Source organism: Mauremys mutica, chromosome 15, assembly GCF_020497125.1.
Source record: "Mauremys mutica isolate MM-2020 ecotype Southern chromosome 15, ASM2049712v1, whole genome shotgun sequence".
Taxonomy (NCBI): domain Eukaryota; kingdom Metazoa; phylum Chordata; order Testudines; family Geoemydidae; genus Mauremys; species Mauremys mutica.
This window is the reverse complement of record NC_059086.1, coordinates 6512188-6529427: the sequence shown is the minus strand read 5'-3', so window position 1 is coordinate 6529427 and position 17240 is coordinate 6512188. Positions and strand designations below refer to the sequence as shown.

General features: G+C 65.7%; 1 protein-coding gene across 3 annotated transcripts in view; it reads right to left on the bottom strand.

The window, feature by feature from the left end:
• Window positions 1–8119: 8119 nt before the first annotated feature.
• Window positions 8120–17240, bottom strand: part of RTN2 (reticulon 2) — a 28130-nt gene continuing 19009 nt past the window's right edge. For all 3 annotated transcript variants that reach the window (XM_044987908.1, XM_044987909.1, XM_044987910.1), the window contains 6 exons: window positions 14847–15054; window positions 13397–13535; window positions 10625–10694; window positions 10410–10456; window positions 9802–9860; window positions 8120–8743 (listed from right to left, as the gene is read on the bottom strand). In XM_044987908.1, coding sequence (XP_044843843.1) covers window positions 8701–8743; window positions 9802–9860; window positions 10410–10456; window positions 10625–10694; window positions 13397–13535; window positions 14847–15054 — 566 coding nt within the window. In that variant the 3' untranslated portion in view covers window positions 8120–8700. The remainder of the gene's footprint in view (window positions 8744–9801; window positions 9861–10409; window positions 10457–10624; window positions 10695–13396; window positions 13536–14846; window positions 15055–17240) is intronic.

Here is a 17240-nt window from a genome sequence, read left to right as displayed (position 1 = left end):
CACACTGTGCAAAAGTGGGAGTCCCCCAGATGATCTGATCCTGACTGGCCATCAAGAAAAGTTCATCTGCCTTATTGGGAGTGGTGAGCACTGTATGTGTAACCTGTGCATCCTGTTTGCTGATTGTTAATAAATAACAAACCTGCAGAGTGTAAGGTAATGCCCTGAGCCCTAGGAACTGGGTAAAGGAGGGTGTCCCTAGAATGTGCAAGTAACAGAGAATTTTGTGCGGGTAACACCAGGATTCCCCTGTTGCTCGCAGAGCTGGGTTGGGAGGAGCTGACGCAGAGCCTACCTGCCTGCCCAATTGGGGCATGGTGGGGAGAGAGCCGAGGCCCTGGGAGGCTGAGAAGGTGGGACGGGCTCTCATGGGAGGTGAACCCGGCCACTGACCCTGCTCCTCAAATGCCAGGCACTGTCAGGATCCCTCCTCCAGCAGCAGCTGCTCTTCCCGCCTCCCGGTTGCAGAGGCCAGTGGCAGTTACTGCGGGAACTGGACATTTGGTGTCCAGTCAACATAACTGACTGGACACTTCATGGGTCTCCTTTTGACCAGACTTTCCACTCAAAAACCAGACCCCGGCAACCCTAGGACTGAGCAGACCTGGGCTACTCATTGTAGGGTCTCTGGGCTGGAACCCAGGGTTGCAGGTGGGCCCGGGCTCCCCTGCCAGCCATGGGGATAGTGGCCCTGAGTCTGAGGAGGGGCTGAGTACCGTATGGAGACGGCCTTTGGCCAGGGGTCCTGCTGGATTCTGTAACCCCAGAAGGGGCGGACTGAATGTTGCGCTGGCCAGAGGGCCGAGTGCCTGGGAGTAAGGCTGTTGCAGAGCGAACAGTGAGGGCGAACCCGCTGCAGCAAGAGCCCCATTCCCTGATCTAGACACAAAGAGGCTCTTTTTTTTACTCACCTGGTGGCGCTCCAGAGTCTTTGGCGGCGGGTCCTTCAGTGCTGCGGAAGACCCAGAGCGAAGACCCGGAGTGCCACTGGGTGAGTCATCCCTGCCAGGGCCCTGTTGAAACTATTCAAATCTGGCCCTGCACTTCCTAAAGCCGGCCCTGCTCCCAGAACCCCCCGCAGGGCAGACTCCTGTGTGGATACGGACGGGCTACAGGGCGTGATTCCCAGAGACCCCCCCAGGGCAGGCTCCTGTGTGGATACGGACGGGCTACAGGGCGTGATTCCCAGAGACCCCCCCCCCGGGCAGGCTCCTGTGCGGATACGGACGGGCTACAGGGTGTCCCTCCCAGAGACCCCCCAGGGCAGGCTCCTGTGCGGATACGGACGGGCTACAGGGTGTCCCTCCCAGAGACCCCCCCAGGGCAGGCTCCTGTGTGGATACGGACGGGCTACAGGGCGTGATTCCCAGAGACCCCCCAGGGCAGGCTCCTGTGCGGCAGGGCCGGCTTTAGGCCAATTCAACCAATTCCCCCGAATCGGGCCCCGCGCCTAAGAGGGCCCCGCACCCAAGCCCTGCCAGTGCGCTGTACCGGGGTGGCCCAGCTTCCCCAGGAGGCAATTTAAAGGGCCTGGGGCTCCCAGCAGGGACTGGAGCCTCAGGCCCTTTAAATTGCCACCAGAGCCCCACTGCTGGAGCCCTGGGGGCTATTTAAAAAGTCTGGGACTCCCCTTGCTTCTACTGCCCCGTCCCTTTAAATAGCCCCTGGAACCCCGCCGCTTCCCCAGGACTCCCGTGGCTATTTAAAGGGCTTGGGTGGTAGAAGCAGGGGAGCCCCAGGCCCTTTAAATAACCCTCAGAGTCCTGGGGTAGCGGGGGGCTCCAATTGCCTCTGCTGCCCCGGTCCTTTAAATAGCCCCTGGAGCCCTGCCACTTCCCCAGGGCTCCCATGGCTATTTAAAGGGCTGGGGCAGTGGAAGCAGGGGAGCCACGGGCCCTTTAAATAGCCCCTGAGCCCCGGGCTGCTGCTGCTACCCTGGTGAGGGAGGGGAGAGGAGGAGGCACTTACCGTACAGGGTGGGCTGCACCCCCTGTACCCACACCCCCTGCCTGCACCCAGCCCCTGCCTGCACCCAGCCCCGCACGCCCTGCCCTGCCTGCAGCCAGCCCCTGCCCGCACCAGCCCCGCACCTCCTGCCCTGTCTCCAGACAACCCCGGCCGCACGCCCCTGCCTGAAGCCAGCCAGTCCCGCACTCCTCTGTCTCCAGGCCTGCCAACCCTTGCCGCACCCCCCTGCGGCCCTGCCTGAAGCCAGCCAGCCCACCCCACATCCCCGTCTCCAGCCAGCCCCGCACCCCTTGCCCTGCTTGCAGCCAGACCCTACCTCCAGTCAGCCCCTGCCCTGCCTCCAGCCAGCCCCATGTCCACTGGTGCCCTGCAGTTCCCAGGGCAGTAACCCTGCACACCTGCTTCAATGAGAGGGGCAGGGAACAGCTGGGACCCACACACGTGCACACCCTAGGGTGACCAGACAGCAAGTGTGAAAAATTGGAACAGGGGTGGGGGGTAGTAGGATCCTATATAAGAAAAAGACCCGCAAATCGGGACTGTCCCTATAAAATCTGGACATCTGGTCACCCTAGCACACCCCCAGGGAGTGGTGGGGACCCACACATGTGAAACAGAGTTCAGTTCTAGTTCAGGCCCATCTTTTTAAAAAAGAAGTTTAGGTAGGGTTAATGTACATCCGTATTTTCCCAGACATGTCCAGCTTTTTGGTTCTTAAATCGCCATCCGGGAGGAATTTTTAAAAATACGGACGTATGGTAACCCTATTGGTACAAAAAATACATACTGTGGCACATCCCTTAAAACAGAACTTTTTACAGGGAACTGGTTGCTAAGAAATGAAAGGCTTTTTTAAACTTTTTTTTTTTAAGTCATCCCTGCCGGGGCCCCGCCGAAAATGTTCGAATTGGGCCCCGCACTTCCTAAAGCCGGCCCTGCTGTGCGGATACGGACAGGCTACAGGGCGTCCCTCACAGACAGACCCCACCCCAGCTGTAAGACCCTTTAATGCTCTGCCAGGTATGGCCAGGTTTGCTGAAATAAGGGCTGGGTGCGTTGCGCCACCTGGTGGCAGAACCGTACAGTACAGTTTAGCATCCCATTGCGGCATGGACCCCAAGGGGCCGGAGGGGTGGCCTGCCGCAGGACCGGGCAGGAGGCAGGCAAGGTGGAAGTGGCGGCGACGCCCATGGACCTTTCAGTTCACCCTGCAGCCGCTCGGAGGTCACAGGGTGGTCGAGACAGGCTGCGATTGGGCCCGGCCCAGACACAGGACTGGCCCCGGTGGGCACACAGCCCCGGCTGGGACGGGCGCGGGTGGTGGCAGCGGAGGAGTCAGGTGACACTAGTCACTGCAGCGCAGGCCTTGCCAGCAGAGGCCCAAGAGTTCCTGCAGAAGCAGCACCGGGCATGAGGGAAGAAAATGGGCAAGGGCATCTCGTGGCAGGTCACCTGGAGCAGAAATGAGATGCCCTGCAGAGGGCACTTCCCCCACGGGCTAGTCCTGCGGGCAGGGTGTGTGACAGGCGGGCACCCCACCCCAGCCCTGAGAGGGTTAACAAAAGCCTGAGACGAGGTCAGTTCGTTCCCCGGCCAGTCCTGGGTGTGGGAAGGCCCAAGTTCATGGAGGTGGGAGACGGGCAGGGCAGGGCTGGGCCGCACTAACCAGCCAGGAATCTGGGAGAAGGGGGCTGCAGCGGGAGGGGGCTGCAGTCTCTGCCTGGGACGAGGGAGGCAGGAGACCAAGCCCTGAGAGGCCGCCCTGAAGCAAGGAGTCAGCCACAGGCTGGGAGCCCCGGGGAGCAGAGCAGCTCCCACGACCAGGCAAGAGGAGACGGAGAGGCTGGTAGGAGGCAGTCCAGGGAAATAGCAGCAGGGATGGGGCCTGAGCAGACCTGGGCTGCTCGTTGTAGGGTCCCTGGGCTGGAACCCGGGGTAGCGGGTGGGCCCGGGCTCCCCTGCTGGCCACGGGGATAGTGGTCCGGAGCCCGAGGAGGGGCTGAGCAATGTCTGGAGATGGCCTTTGGCAGGGGTCCTGAACTCCGTTATCCTGAAGGGATGGGCTAAATGCTGCACTGGCCTGAGGGCCGCGTGCCGGGGAGAAAGGCTCTTGCAGAGTGAGCCGTGAGGGGTTCCCTGGTATGGTGCGAGCTACGTTCCCGACTGAGCTGTGCTAGCAGTGAGCGGGAGTCAGCAGCATGCCAGGTTCTGACAAGCTGGAGCAGGGTGCAGGCACATGGAGGGGGGGTATCGCTCCCAGGGGGCAGCTGGCTGGGCGGGGGTGGGGAGCCATCGCTGTTCCCCTTGGTTGGTCTTTTTGAGGAGGTCGGCGCCCGGCCAAGCCCTGCAGTCGTCTCCCTGGGAGCAAGTTGCTCTGGGGTGGATCTGGCATTGCTGGGTGCCAGATCGGCACCATGGAGAGCCAAAACCAGCACCAGGTAAAGCCCCTGACATCCCCTCTCCCCCCGCATGCTCCAGCCCCGTGGCTTGCACCCGTCAGACAGAACCCCCATAAGCAGGGGGCTGGGGGAAGGTGCTTGAGGGGCTGCCCCATCCTGCTGCGAAAGAGCCACCCGCAGGGGCCAGGCTACACTTTCGATCCCAGATACAAACCAGCCGCTGCTCCAGACCAGCGTCCTGGGCTGCCAGGAAGCCTGTGGCACAGGGAGATGGGCAGCCGCTGGCCCAGGACACCCAGGGAAGTGGTGTCAGTGCTCGGATTAGAACCCAGGAGGCTTGGGAGCCGCCACCTTTCTCATGGGCCAGGCAGTGCAGGGGCTCAGGCTCTGGCCAGGGAGTGGTGACTAGTGCAGGGGTCGGCAACCTTTCAGCGGTGCTGGGCCGAGTCTTCATTTATTCACTCCGATTTAAGGTTTTGCGCGCCGGTCATACATTTTAATGTTATTTAGAAGGTCTCTCTCTATAAGTCTGGATATTATATAACTAAACTAGTGTTGTATTGTGAAATAAACAAGGTTTTCAAAATGTTTAGGAAGCTTCATTTAAAATGAAATTAAAATGTTGATCTTACGCTGCCAGCCCGCTGCTGGTCTGGGATTCTGTTCACCTAGGCCGGCAGTGGGCTGAGCGGGGCCTGCGGCCGGGACCCCAGCTGGCAAGGGTCCGGCAGCCAGAACCCCAGACCGGCAATGGGCTGTGCAGGGCTGGCGGCAGGGACCCCAGACCGGCAGTGGACTGAGCACTCAGGGGTTCCATCCGCTGGCTCCTGCCAGCCGGGATCCCGGCTGCCAGACGTGCTCAGCCCACTGCCAGTCTGGGGTCCCGGCCCTGCCCACATACAGTGGGTACCTACCTTCTCCCTGGTTCTGGCCCATTCTCTTCCTCTTTCTCTCTGCACTGAGCACAGGGCTGGGGGTGAAGGAGCAGGCTGGGGTGTAGGGTCTGGCCAGGAGCTAGAATGAGGGAGGGGGCTCAGGGTTGGGATAGGAGGTTTGGGTGTGGAGTGCTTAGTTGGGCAGCTCCCATTTGGTGCAAGGGGTGCAGGTGGGAATGTGCGGGGGGGGGGTGCAGGAGCTCCTGTTTGGTGCTCAGGGTGGGGATGTGGGGGGTGCATGAGATGTGGAGGGGCTGGGTATATGGGTGGTGTAAGAGTCAGGACAGAGGGCTGGGGGCATGTGAGGGGGGCGCAGGTGTCAGGGCATGGGGTGTGGGGGGGGGGTAAAGGAAACAAGCAGAGGGCTGAGTGTGTGTGAGGGGGGTACAGGGCTCAGGGCAGGGACCTGGGGTGTGTGGGGGGGGGTCAGGGCAGAGGGCTGGGAGTGTGTGAGGGGGGGTCAGGGCTCAGGGCAGGGACCTGTGGGGGGTGGTGCAGGGTGCAGGGGTCAGGGCAGAGGGTTGGGTGTGTGTGAGGGGGGGGTCAGGGCAGAGGGCTGGGGGTGTGTGAGGGGGGGGTCAGGGCAGAGGGCTGGGGGTGTGTGAGGGGGGGTCAGAGCTCAGGGCAGGGACTTGGGGGGGGTGCAGGGTGCAGGGCTCAGGGCAGAGGGCTGGGTGTGTGAGGGGGGGTCAGGGCAGAGAGCTGGGGGTGTGGACTGGGGTCAGGCTGCTCACAGCAGGGGGCTGGAGGGGATATGCCCCTATTCCACCCCCCCTTCCCCAAGGCCCTGCCCCCGCTTCTTCTCTGCCGCCACAGCTGATTCCACTCCTCTCCCACCCATCAGCTGATCCGCCGGCAGGGAGGGAGGAGGGGCGGGAACCCAGCACCCTGCGGGAAGAGGCAGGGGAGCCGTCAGGACCAAGCTTCTGCCCCTTGCCCCCGCGGGGGTGGGGGTGGGGGTGGGGGCGGGCGGAGAAGAGCGGGCTGGGCCGGGCCGGGCAGGACTCCGGCCGGCAGCAACGTGCCATTAAAAACCGGCTCGCGTGCTGAGCCCTGGTCTAGTGGTTAGAGCTCACACGGCAGCGTCACGTGGTCACTGTGAAAGGCTGCCAGAGACCCGGGCTCTCTGCACCCGCTGGTCCTGTCCTTGGCTCTGTGTGACGTGGGGGGGGGGCAGCAAAGGAAGCCACTTGGCTCCTGTCGGTGGGGGGGGGGGACAGGGCCTTACTCAGGAGTAAGGACCGTGCGGGGAGTGGGGGGAGCTCCTAGACGCCACGTTCCCAGCTCAGGGAGCCAGATGCCACGGGGTTGGTGATGCCAAGTGCAGGGGGCACTGGAGATACAAACCACGGTGTAGCCCCGGGGCCATGACCCGGCCCTGCTGGTCCCCACCCGCTCTCCTACCGGTTCCCCGCTGGCCCCCACCCCCACCTCACCGGATCCCCGCTCCCCTCCCGCCGGCCCCCACCTCCCCTCCCGCCGGCTCCCCGCTCCCCTCGCTCTGCCCCGCTGGCCCCCCTCCTCACCGGATTCCCGCTCCCCTCGCGCTGGCCCCCACCTCCCCTCTCCTACCGGATCCCCGCTCCCCTCGCTCTGCCCTGCCGGCCCCCCCCACCGGATCCCCGCTCCCCTTGCGCCGGCCCCCACCCCCCTCCCGCCGGATCCCCGCTCCCCTCGCTCTGCCCTGCCGGCCCCCCCCACCGGATCCCCGCTCCCCTCGCGCCGGCCCCCACCTCCCCTCCCGCCGGCTCCCTGCTCCCCTCGCTCTGCCCCGCCGGCCCCCCCCCAGATCCCCGCTCCCCTTGCGCCGGCCCCCACCCCCCCTCCCGCCGGATCCCCGCTCCCCTCGCTCTGCCCCGCCGGCCCCCCCCACCGGATCCCCGCTCCCCTCGCGCTGGCCTCCACCCCCCCTCTTGCCAGATCCCCGCTCCCCTTGCGCCGGCCCCCACCTCCCCTCCCGCCGGCTCCCCGCTCCCCTCGCTCTGCCCTGCTGGTCCCCCCCCAGCCAGATCCCCGCTCCCCTCGCGCTGGCCCCCACCTCCTCGCGCCGGCCCCCACCTCCCCTCCTGCCGGCTCCCCGCTCCCCTCGCTCTGCCCTGCTGGTCCCCCCCCAGCCGGATCCCCGCTCCCCTCGCGCTGGCCCCCACCTCCCCTCGCGCCAGCCCCCACCTCCCCTCCCGCCGGCTCCCCGCTCCCCTCGCTCTGCCCCGCCGGCCCCCCTCCCCACCGGATCCCCGCTCCCCTCGCGCTGGCCCCCACCCCCCCTCTTGCCAGATCCCTGCTCCCCTCGCGCTGGCCCCCACCTCCCCTCCCGCCGGCTCCCCGCTCCCCTCGCTCTGCCCTGCTGGCCCCATGCCCTGGCCAGGGGGGCAGTGTCTCATTTCCTGGGCTGGGCGGGGGGTTTGGCAGTGGCTGCCTCGCTGATGGGTGGGGGGCAGGAGGCTCAGCTGGTGCCAGGGGAGCCCAGCTCTGTGCCGGGTTAAGGGATCACATCTAGGGGGGCACCACAGTGGGGGATGGGCTCCACGCAGCTCCCCCCTCTTGCGCCGGTGCCAAGCTGAGCCCCCCTGCCCTGCCACGCCTGCTCAGGGGCTGGGTGGGCAGCGATTACGGGGCATGTGGGGGGGGAGGAGCCTGGTGTTGGCCCCTGCTGTGACCCCCCTCCACCTACTCTCCCAGCCTCAGGAGCTCCCCCCTGCTGGTGTCTGGGTCATTCCCGCCCCCTGCACCCCGCCGTGGCCGCAGTGAAGGACCCTGCCCGGCGGCTTTTTCCACCAGCGTTTTTATTAAAGTGTAAATCTGAGTGGAGCTTTGCGGGCGCCAGGACGGCGCCTGCCCCACGGCGCCAGGGGGTGGCCCCAGGCCAAGTCCAAGAAGGGGCCCCCGGACTAAAAACAGCAGGGGGCGGAGGGGGGCTCGGACGCAACAGGCTGCCAGCCCCTGGCCTCCCAACCAATCACAGACCCTGAATGCACTTGGGTCTGAGCCCCCCCCCGGGAAACCAGACCCCTCCAGCCCTGAGGAGCCAGGGGCCTGCCCCTTCCCCACCCCCACCCGGGCTCATGCTGGGGCTGCGGCTTGGAGGCAGGAAGCAGGCAGGGCCCAGCAGGAGGGTGGCATGCGGGGGCCTCTTGTTATGGCAGGGTGGTGGCCGAATCGCGGGGGGGCCCCTCTCAGTCACCCCCACAGCCCTGAATGTGCAGGGAGCTGCCTCCTGCCCCAGCCCCCCAACACGCAGGGCCAGGGGGGCAGCGCAGGGGCAGAGCTGTAGGCGGGTTCCTGACGAGGAGAGGGGCCTCGGCCCCTTTCCCTGGGGCGGGGGGTGTCACCAGCGGGGGTGGTTCTGGGGTGGGGGGGGCCAGGGGCGTCGTTGCTGTGAGTCGGGCCGGGGCAGTCGCTCATTCTGGCTTCGCTTTGGCACTTGGGAGCTTGGCCTGAATCCTAAAGGAGAGAAAGAGAAACATCACCACGGTGGTTTAATCCCCCTGGCCCGGGCTGGAGCCCCTCCCCCTCCTCCTCAGCACCACACGTGGCAGGGCGGGCACAGGGCGGGTTACCCAGGCTCCAGGTCTGACCCCCTGGCACTCAGCCCCCAGGGCCTGCCCCTAGAGGGGAGCCCACTCACACCCCACAGGACGCCTGGGCTGGGCCGGGCTTGATGAGCAAAGGAGTCACTGGAGGGCCTTGAACCCAGCACCGCCACAGGGAAATACTGTGGGGATGCCGTGCTGCAGGAACTCACCCCCTGCCTTCAGAGCTGAGCCCAGTACCCCAGAACCATGGTAAGGGTGCCGTGCTGCAGCCGTGGGGCAGGGGGCGCTGTGGTGCAGCCGTGGGGCGGGGAGCTCGGCAGGGGGGTGCCACCCTACGGGGACTGGAGGCTCGGCAGGGGGCGCCGTGCCAATGGGAGAGGGGAGGGGGGCTGGGTGGGGTCGCTGCACCAATGGGAGGCGTGGGGGGGGCTGGGCGGGGGGTTTGGCAGGGGCTGCCTCGCTGACGGGCGGGGGGCAGGAGGCTCAGCGGGGGGGCACCGTGCCGACAGCAGGGGGACTGGGGGCTCGGGGAGGTGCTGCACCGACAAGAGGGGGGCTGGGGGCTTGGCGGGAGGCGCCAACGGGAGGCGGGTAGGGGGGCTGGGCAGGGGGCACTGTGCTGATAGGCGGGGGGCAGGAGGCTCAGTGGGGGGGGCTGCTGACGGGAGGGGGGCTGGGGGCTCGGCGGGGGGTGCCGCACAGATGGGAGGGGGATGTGAAGCTCGGGGGGGCACTGCACCGACAAGAGGGGGCTGGGGGCTCGGAGGGGGGTGCCACGCTGACGGGAAGGGGGCAGGGGTCTTAGCAGAGGGCACCGCACTGCAGGGCATGTCATCTCTGGGCTGCGTTGTGGGCTCACTACGGCTGCCTGGGAGATGATGAGCTGTGGCCCGTGTGGCTCCTGGCAGAGCCGGGAGCTCATCCCCTCCCCCCATGGCAGACACGAGGGGGGCGGGGGGCCCTTACTTGGCTCTGAGGTTACTCAGCTGGTTCCTCACCAGCCCCACGTACTGGTCGATCTGTGCCTGGAACAGATGAAGTGAGAGGTAAATGGGGGGGGGGGTCTGGGCAACTGCCCCCACCAGAGACCATTGTGCAGCTACAGGGCCCCCGGAGAGCCGGAAGTCGCTGCCTGGGGTCCCCCCCGACACCTCTGGGGATCCCTGAACAAAAGTGAGAGCTCCAGGGACTGCTGGGGTTGGTCCTGCAGGTTCGAGCAGGGGCTGGACTAGAACCTCCTGGGGTCTCTTCCAACCCTGATCGTCGCTGATTCCATGAATGGGACATGGGTCCTTTCCCCTCTAGGGGGCGCCAGCTCCCACCCAGCCCCAGGATGGGAACTGGTGGCCCAGGGGGCAGGGAATGGGACATGGGTCCTTTCCCCTCTAGGGGGCGCCAGCTCCCACCCAGCCCCAGGATGGGAACTGGTGGCCCAGGGGGCAGGGAATGGGACATGGGTCCTTTCGCCTCTAGGGGGCGCCGTCTTTCTCTCTCTCCTGCCCTGGGGCGGGTGCTGGCCCCACTAGCCCACCCCGATGGTGCACGTGGCCCTGAGCCACCCCCCGGCCACTCACCTGGTGCTGCCGGTAGAGCAGGGGGAAAGTAAATGCACTTATCACACCTGGGGGGCAGAAAGGGGCAGGTCAGACACACACACACACCCCCCGCCGCTCCCAGCGCCCCCTGCTGGGGGAGCCCCCCACAGCCAGCGCTACCCCCCTGCTGCCTACACGCTGGTCCAGCCCCACACCCCCCTCCCCGACCCCCCTTCGCCCCCGCCCGCCCTTACCCAGGATGAGCAGCGTCAGCCCGTTGAACACGGCTCCCACGTAGGTGAGGATGTAGAACAGGAAGGCGAACTGCAAGCAGGAGAGAGCGCGGTGAGAGCGAGGCTGCCTCCCTTCCCGCCGCCCGCCATGGGGCTGCAGCCGGCCCCAGCCCCCCATGCAGGGGGAGGGCACCCGGTTGGTTCTGCTCAGCAGAGACTCCCACGGGTCCCTGCTCCCAGCCTCCGGGGAAGCTGGCAGGTGCAGGGCAGGGCCGGGGAGTGGGAGCAGTTCCCTGCCAGCCCTGTGGGTTCGTGGCCGTGGCTCTTGACCTGACGCCTGAGACCCACAGAGACCAGCCATGGGGTCAGCGTCCTGCTGCGACCCACTCTGTCCTCAGTGCATCCTTCAAGCTGGCAGCCCCGCCCGGCTCCCCGCGCCCGGGATGCTAGGAACAGGAATCCAGCTAGGGTTGTCAGGGGTCTGGTTTTCATCCAGAACAGCTGGTCGAAAAGGGACCCCGGCGCCTCTGGTCGGCACCGCCGACCGGGCCGTGAAAACTCCCTCCAGCTGCAGCGCTAAGGCAGGCTAGTCCCTACCTAGCCTGGCACCGTCCTGCGCCCCAGAATCAGCCAGGAGGTTCGGCTCCTAGGCGGGGGTGTCACGGGCCCCACCCCAAGCACCAGCTCTGCACTCCCACTGGCTGAGAACCACGGACAATGGGAGCTGGGGGGAGGCGGTACCTGCGGAGTCAGCGCGCGGAGTCTCCTGGCCCCCCCCAGCCTAGAAGCCGGACCTGCTGACCGGTTCTGGGGCACAGCGCGGAGAGAGGACAGGCCTGAGCCCCTCTGTGCCGCTGACCGGGAGCCGCCCAAGGTAAGCTCGCCCGCCAACCCTGAGCACCAGCCCCCTGCCCCTGCCCTGAGCCTGCCCCCAAACCCGGAGCCCCCTCCTGCACCCCAAACCGCTCATCCCCAGCCCCACCCCAGAGCCCGCACCCCCAGCTGAGAGCCCTCATCCCCCTGAACCCCAAACCCCTGCCTCAACCCGCAGCCTCTTCCCCCACTTCAGATCCCTCAGCCCAACCCCCAGACACACACACACCCCCAATACCCCTCATCCCCAGCCCACCCCAGAGCCTGCACCCCCAGCCCAGAGCCCTCACCTCCCCCGAACCCCAACCCCCTGCCTCAACCCACAGCCCCCTCCTGCACCCCAAACCCCTCATCCCCAGCCCACCCCAGAGCCCGCACCCCCAGCCAGAGCCCGGACCTCCTCCTGCACCCCAAACCCCTGCCTCAACCCACAGCCCCCTCCCGCACTCCAAATCCCTCAGCCCCGCCCCCCAGCCTGGAGCCCCCTCTTGCACCCCAAACCTCTCATTCCCGGCCCCACCCCAGAGCCCGCACCCCCAGCTGGAGCCCTCACCCCCTCACAACCCCAATTCCCAGCCCGGAGCCCCCTCCTATACACCCCAGACCCCTCCTTCCCGGCCCCACCTCAAAGACCCCTGCCCCAGCCCAGTGAAAGTGAGAGCAAGCGATGAGGGGGGATGGAGTGGGCAGGGGGTGTGGCCTCTGAGAAAGGGCGGGGCCTCGAGTCAGGGGGCGGGGCAAGGGTGTTTGGTTTTTGTGAGATTAGAAAATTGGCAACCCTAAATCCAACTCCCAGAGTCCCAGGGCCCAGGTGCTGCAGGCACAGGAGGGTCGCTGCCCGCCAGCAGGGGCAGGGGAGGGCTGTGCGCAGTCCGGCCAGCGCTGGGATCGGAAACACAGCCCAGCTGCCGCCCGCAGGGGACCAGCAGGGTCAGAGCCTGGGGAGGAGTGAGGAACGACCGGCCTCAGCTGGCTCAGCGCTGAGCCTGAGCGCCGGAGCGGGAGCAGCCCCAGCTCCCTCCGGCTCAGGCAGGGCCGTGGGGAGGGCAGCTGGAGGCCTGATCCCTGCGGGCGAAGCCGTGGGGTCCAGTTCTGGTGCCTCAGGGCCAGCTGTGAGTGTGTGGCCCCCTGGGGCTCGGGCGGTGCCTGCGTCTTAGAATCTCAGGGTTGGAAGGGACCTCAGGAGGTCATCTAGTCCAACCCCCTGCTCAAACCTTCCCAGTGCCCTGGCCTGGCGCCCGCCCTGCACCAGCTCCAGCCCCAGCCATGTGGCCTGGCCATCACCTGGCCGCCTCCCCACTGGCCCCACCCACCTGGAGTGGCCGTCACCTGACTGCCTCCCCACCGGCCCCACCCACCTGGCGTGGCCAGCACCTGGCCGCCTCCCCACTGGCCCCACCCACGTGGCATGGCCGTCACCTGGCCGCCTCCCCACCCACCTGGCGTGGCCGTCACCTGGCTGCCACCCTACTGGCCACACGGCCTGGGCATTGCTGGGCCATGTCTCCAGCCTCAGGCTCTGGCTCCCCCTGCACCCCCAAAACTCTGCAGAGTGGGCATCCCCCTCCAGCAGGCATGGGGGGCCCTTCGCTCGCTCCCCACAACCCCCTGCTAATCACTGCCCCCACTCCCATGGAAAGGAGTCCCCACATTGCTGACTATCCCCCCAGTTCCTGCCAGACCCAGGGGTAGGTACCACCCCCACCCCCCCATGACTCCCTAACAGCCAAGGGGAGCATATAACGGGGGGCGAGAACCCTCCCCTGCTGTGCCCCTGTTCCCATGGGAGCGGGGTTAAACAGAGGACAACACTTCTCCCACCCCCACTCCAGGATGCTCACAGGGGGCCCAAGGCCCCCTACACCAGCAGGGACAGGGAGCTGGGGTGACCCTTCGGGGGGAGGGAGGGGCAGCACCCACCTTGATCGAGTCCACCAGATCCTCCACCAGGAAGAGGCGGCGCAGGGTGTGGGCGGCCGCCAGGATGTCCTGGCTGAGCCGCGTGGTGAGGCGCTCCAGCTGCTCCTGGGACAGCGGCAAGTCGGCATCCAGCTGAGCCCTGAGCACATGGGGGCGGGGGGGTTAGCAAGTGGGGGGGACCCCAGCCCAGCACCCACCCCACACCTCACAGCACCCCCTGGGAGAGGCCAAGGATGGTATAGCCGGGAGCGCCCCACACAGCCAGTGCCCCGTCGTGCTCCCCACAGCGCCCCCTGCAGGGAGAAGCTGGGACTGGCATAGCCAGGAGCTACTCCCACCCTACTCCCCACAGCGCCCCCTGCAGGGAGAAGCTGCGACTGGCATAGCCAGGAACTGCTCCCACCCCTCTCCCCACAGTGCCCCCTGCAGGAAGAAGCTGGGACTGGCATAGTCGGGAGCTGCTCCCATCCTGCTCCCCACAGCGCCCCCTGCAGGGAGAGGCTGGGACTGGCATAGCTGGGAGCTGCTCCCATCCCGCTCCCCACAGCGCCCCCTGCAGGGAGAGGCTGGGACTGGCATAGCCAGGAGCTGCTCCCACCCTGCTCCCCACAGCGCCCCCTGCAGGGAGAGGCTGGGCCTGGCATAGCCGGGAGCTGCTCCCCCCCACACACTCCCCACAGCGCCCCTTGCAGGGAGAGGCTGGGACTGGCATAGCTGGGGGCTCCCCACGCAGCCAGCACCCTGCCCTGGTCCCCACAGTGCCCCCTTCTGGCATAGTCAGGTGGCTGCTGAGGGAGGAATTCACTGGAAGGGGGAGGGGGTACTCATGGGGAGGAGGTGTTGGGGATACTCATTGAAGTGGGAGTCTGGGAGTTAATCTCTGACTGGGAGGCTGGGGGGTTGTGGGGGGGATCATTCACTAGAAGGGGAGAGGATCGGGGGGTTGGCCAGTGGTGTGCTGGGGGACCATGGGGACTCTCTGGAAGGAGGATGTCAGGATGGGGGTACTCACTGAAAGGGGGGAGGGTGTGTGGTTGGCTCACACTCCCTGTCAGAGGGGGTGAGGGGAGTCACACTCCCTGGCAGGGCCCTGGGCGGGGGTTGCATTCCCTGGCAGAGGGTCCAGGGTGGGGGTCACACTCCCTGGCGGGGACCCCCAGGAGGTCACAGTCCCTGGCGAGGAACCGGTGGGGGGGTCGCACTCCCTGGCAAGGCACCGGGGGGGGGTCGCACTCCCTGGCATGGCACCGGGGGGGTCGCACTCCCTGGCAAGGCACCGGGCGGGGGTCACGTTCCCTGGCATGGCACGGGGGGGGGAGGTCGCACTCCCTGGCAAGGCACCCGGGGGGGTGGGGTCACACTCCTTGGCGGGGGCCCCTGGGAGGTCACAATCCCTGGCACGGCACCAGGGGGGTCGCACTCCTCGGCGGGGCCCCGGGCTCACACTCACTGGAAGGGGTTGGCGCCGTCGGAGCGGCGCAGGGCCTGCAGCCCCTTGCGGCCCAGCCGCAGGGTGATGGTGATGCCCAGCACGGCCAGGGCGCCGTAGGAGCCCACACTGACGATGCTGAAGTGCAGCAGGCTCAGCAGAGTCACCATGACGCCGGTGAAGACGAGCGCCGAGGTGCGGGTGTCCCGCCAGTACACCAGGTCCGCCACTGCGGGGGAGAGCGGTAGCGGGGCGTGACGGTGGGGCCTGGAGCCAGAGGTGTCCACAGCCTGGGGCGTCCCCTGTCCCCGTCCCTCAGGACCCATCTCCCCACCTGGCCCCCCAGGGACCCCCAGCTCCATCCGAGGACCCCCCTCTCCCCACCAGACCTCTCAGGAACCCCCTCCACCTGGGGACTCTGGCTCCATCCCTCAGGACCCCCTCCCTCCGTCTGGCCCCTCAGGGAACCCTCCCACCCTGATCTGGGGACACCCGGCTCAGTCCCCCCTCTCCCAGGCTTGACCCTCCCTTCCCCAAGCGTGGGTCCCTGGCTGCATCTCCTGCTGGGCCAGAACAATGATCAGCCCAATGCAGTGGGTGCCCAGCTCCCAGGCACAGACCCTCCAGCCCCTGCCCCCACCCCCTGGATATTGCAGCGCCTCGCCAGGGCATGAGCCGCCAACAGGGCCCAGCCAGCCAGACCCAGGCCTGGATGGTTGCTGGGGTTCTCCCCAGCAGTGCCGGGCCAGGAGGGACCCCCAGCCACACCTGGTCTGTGGGGCACGGTGCCGGCAGCAGGTGCTGGGGGGAGGATGGGACCCCGAGACCATCCCTCCCAGCAGGCCCCTGGGGGGAGGCTGTGTCTGGGTCGCTGGCGGTGCCTGGGGGGTGTCCTGGGGCCGGGCTCTGCAGCGGGCCTGAGGCCTCTGGAGCTCCACTGGGCACAGCCACAGAGATCTGGGGATGGGTCGAGGCCGCCATAGGGTCCTGGGCTCTGCTATGGGGCCCAGGGTGGGCACAGCCCTGGGGCAGGCACTCTGAGGGAGGGCTGCGGGCACAGACTGGAGGGGAGGGGGTGACAGACCCTGGCAGCTGCTGCTTAGCCCAGATCCAATGCCCACCCCTGAAGGGGATCCCGAAGGCCTGTGGGCACCCTGGGGCCATGCCAGCCCTGACTGGGTCGTTCCAGGCCTCCCCACAGGCCGGGCTATAGGATACACTTGGGGAAAAGGAATAAGGGGGCAGGGGGAGTCAAGGCGCCATCTGCTCTGGGCTCCCGTCCCACAGGGGGTCTGAAACTGGGCCAGGCATCCCACACCAGCTCTGAAACCAGGACCCACCAGGGCCAGATACGAGAGACTCCCTTAGACTATAGAACTTCGGTGTATTTTTAGCACTTAGTTAGTTATCGAGATATAAAACAAAGAATCAAAAGCACAGTCCGCCTGTGTCCGGGCCGTCTCTCACTAGGATAGTCTGAGGCCTTGTTCGTAGGCCAAGGCCTTTGGCTAAGCAGCAGGGGCAACCATACGCTTAGGGTCACATCCTCACATCCCAAACCAGATCCTGTCCTGATAGCGCCCATCACCGCCAGATAAAGAAAAAGATCTTAAAATGGTTAAGAAAACGTAGTTTGAAAGCATCCGGTCTGGCAAGAAATCACGTATCAGTGGTTGTGAAACCCTCATTTCTCTATCGTTCTATCTTTATGGCCCCCACTTTTCTATCGTTAATCAGTCTGGTTCTCTAATTGTTTCTGTCGGCTGTATAATTCATTTTGCTGGGTGCGAGTTAATTAGGGTAGTGGGATATAATTGGTTAGAGAATTATGTTACAATATGTTAGGATTGGTCAGTTGAATTTCAGTAAAATGATTGGTTAAGGCAGGTCGGCAACCTTTCAGAAGTGCTGTGCCGAGTCGTCACTTATCCACTCTGATTTAAGGGTTCGCGTGCCAGTCATACATTTTAACCTTTTTCGAAGGTCTCTTTCTCTAAGTCTATAATGTAGAACTAAAGTATTGTTGTATGTAAAGTAAATAAGGTTTTTTAAATGTTTAAGAAGCTTCATTTAAAATTAAATTAAAATGCAGAGCCCCCCCCCCTCCCCCTCCGGACCAGTGGCCAGGACCTGGGCAGTGTGAGTGCCACTGAAAATCAGCTCGGGTGCCGCCTTCGGCACGGGTGCCACAGTTTACCTACCCCTGGGTTAAGGTATAGCTGAGAATATTACTATATAAACGGGTTAAACAGGAAGTGGAAGGGAAATTGGAATCATGTTTGCTAAATGGGGGGGATGGGAACAGGGACACAGGCAAGGCTCTGCTGCTTCGGAGCCGGGCAGGGGGACGCGGGGTAAACGCTCTGCAGCGTCGGAGCCGGGCAGGGGGACGCGGGGTAAACGCTCTGCAGCGTC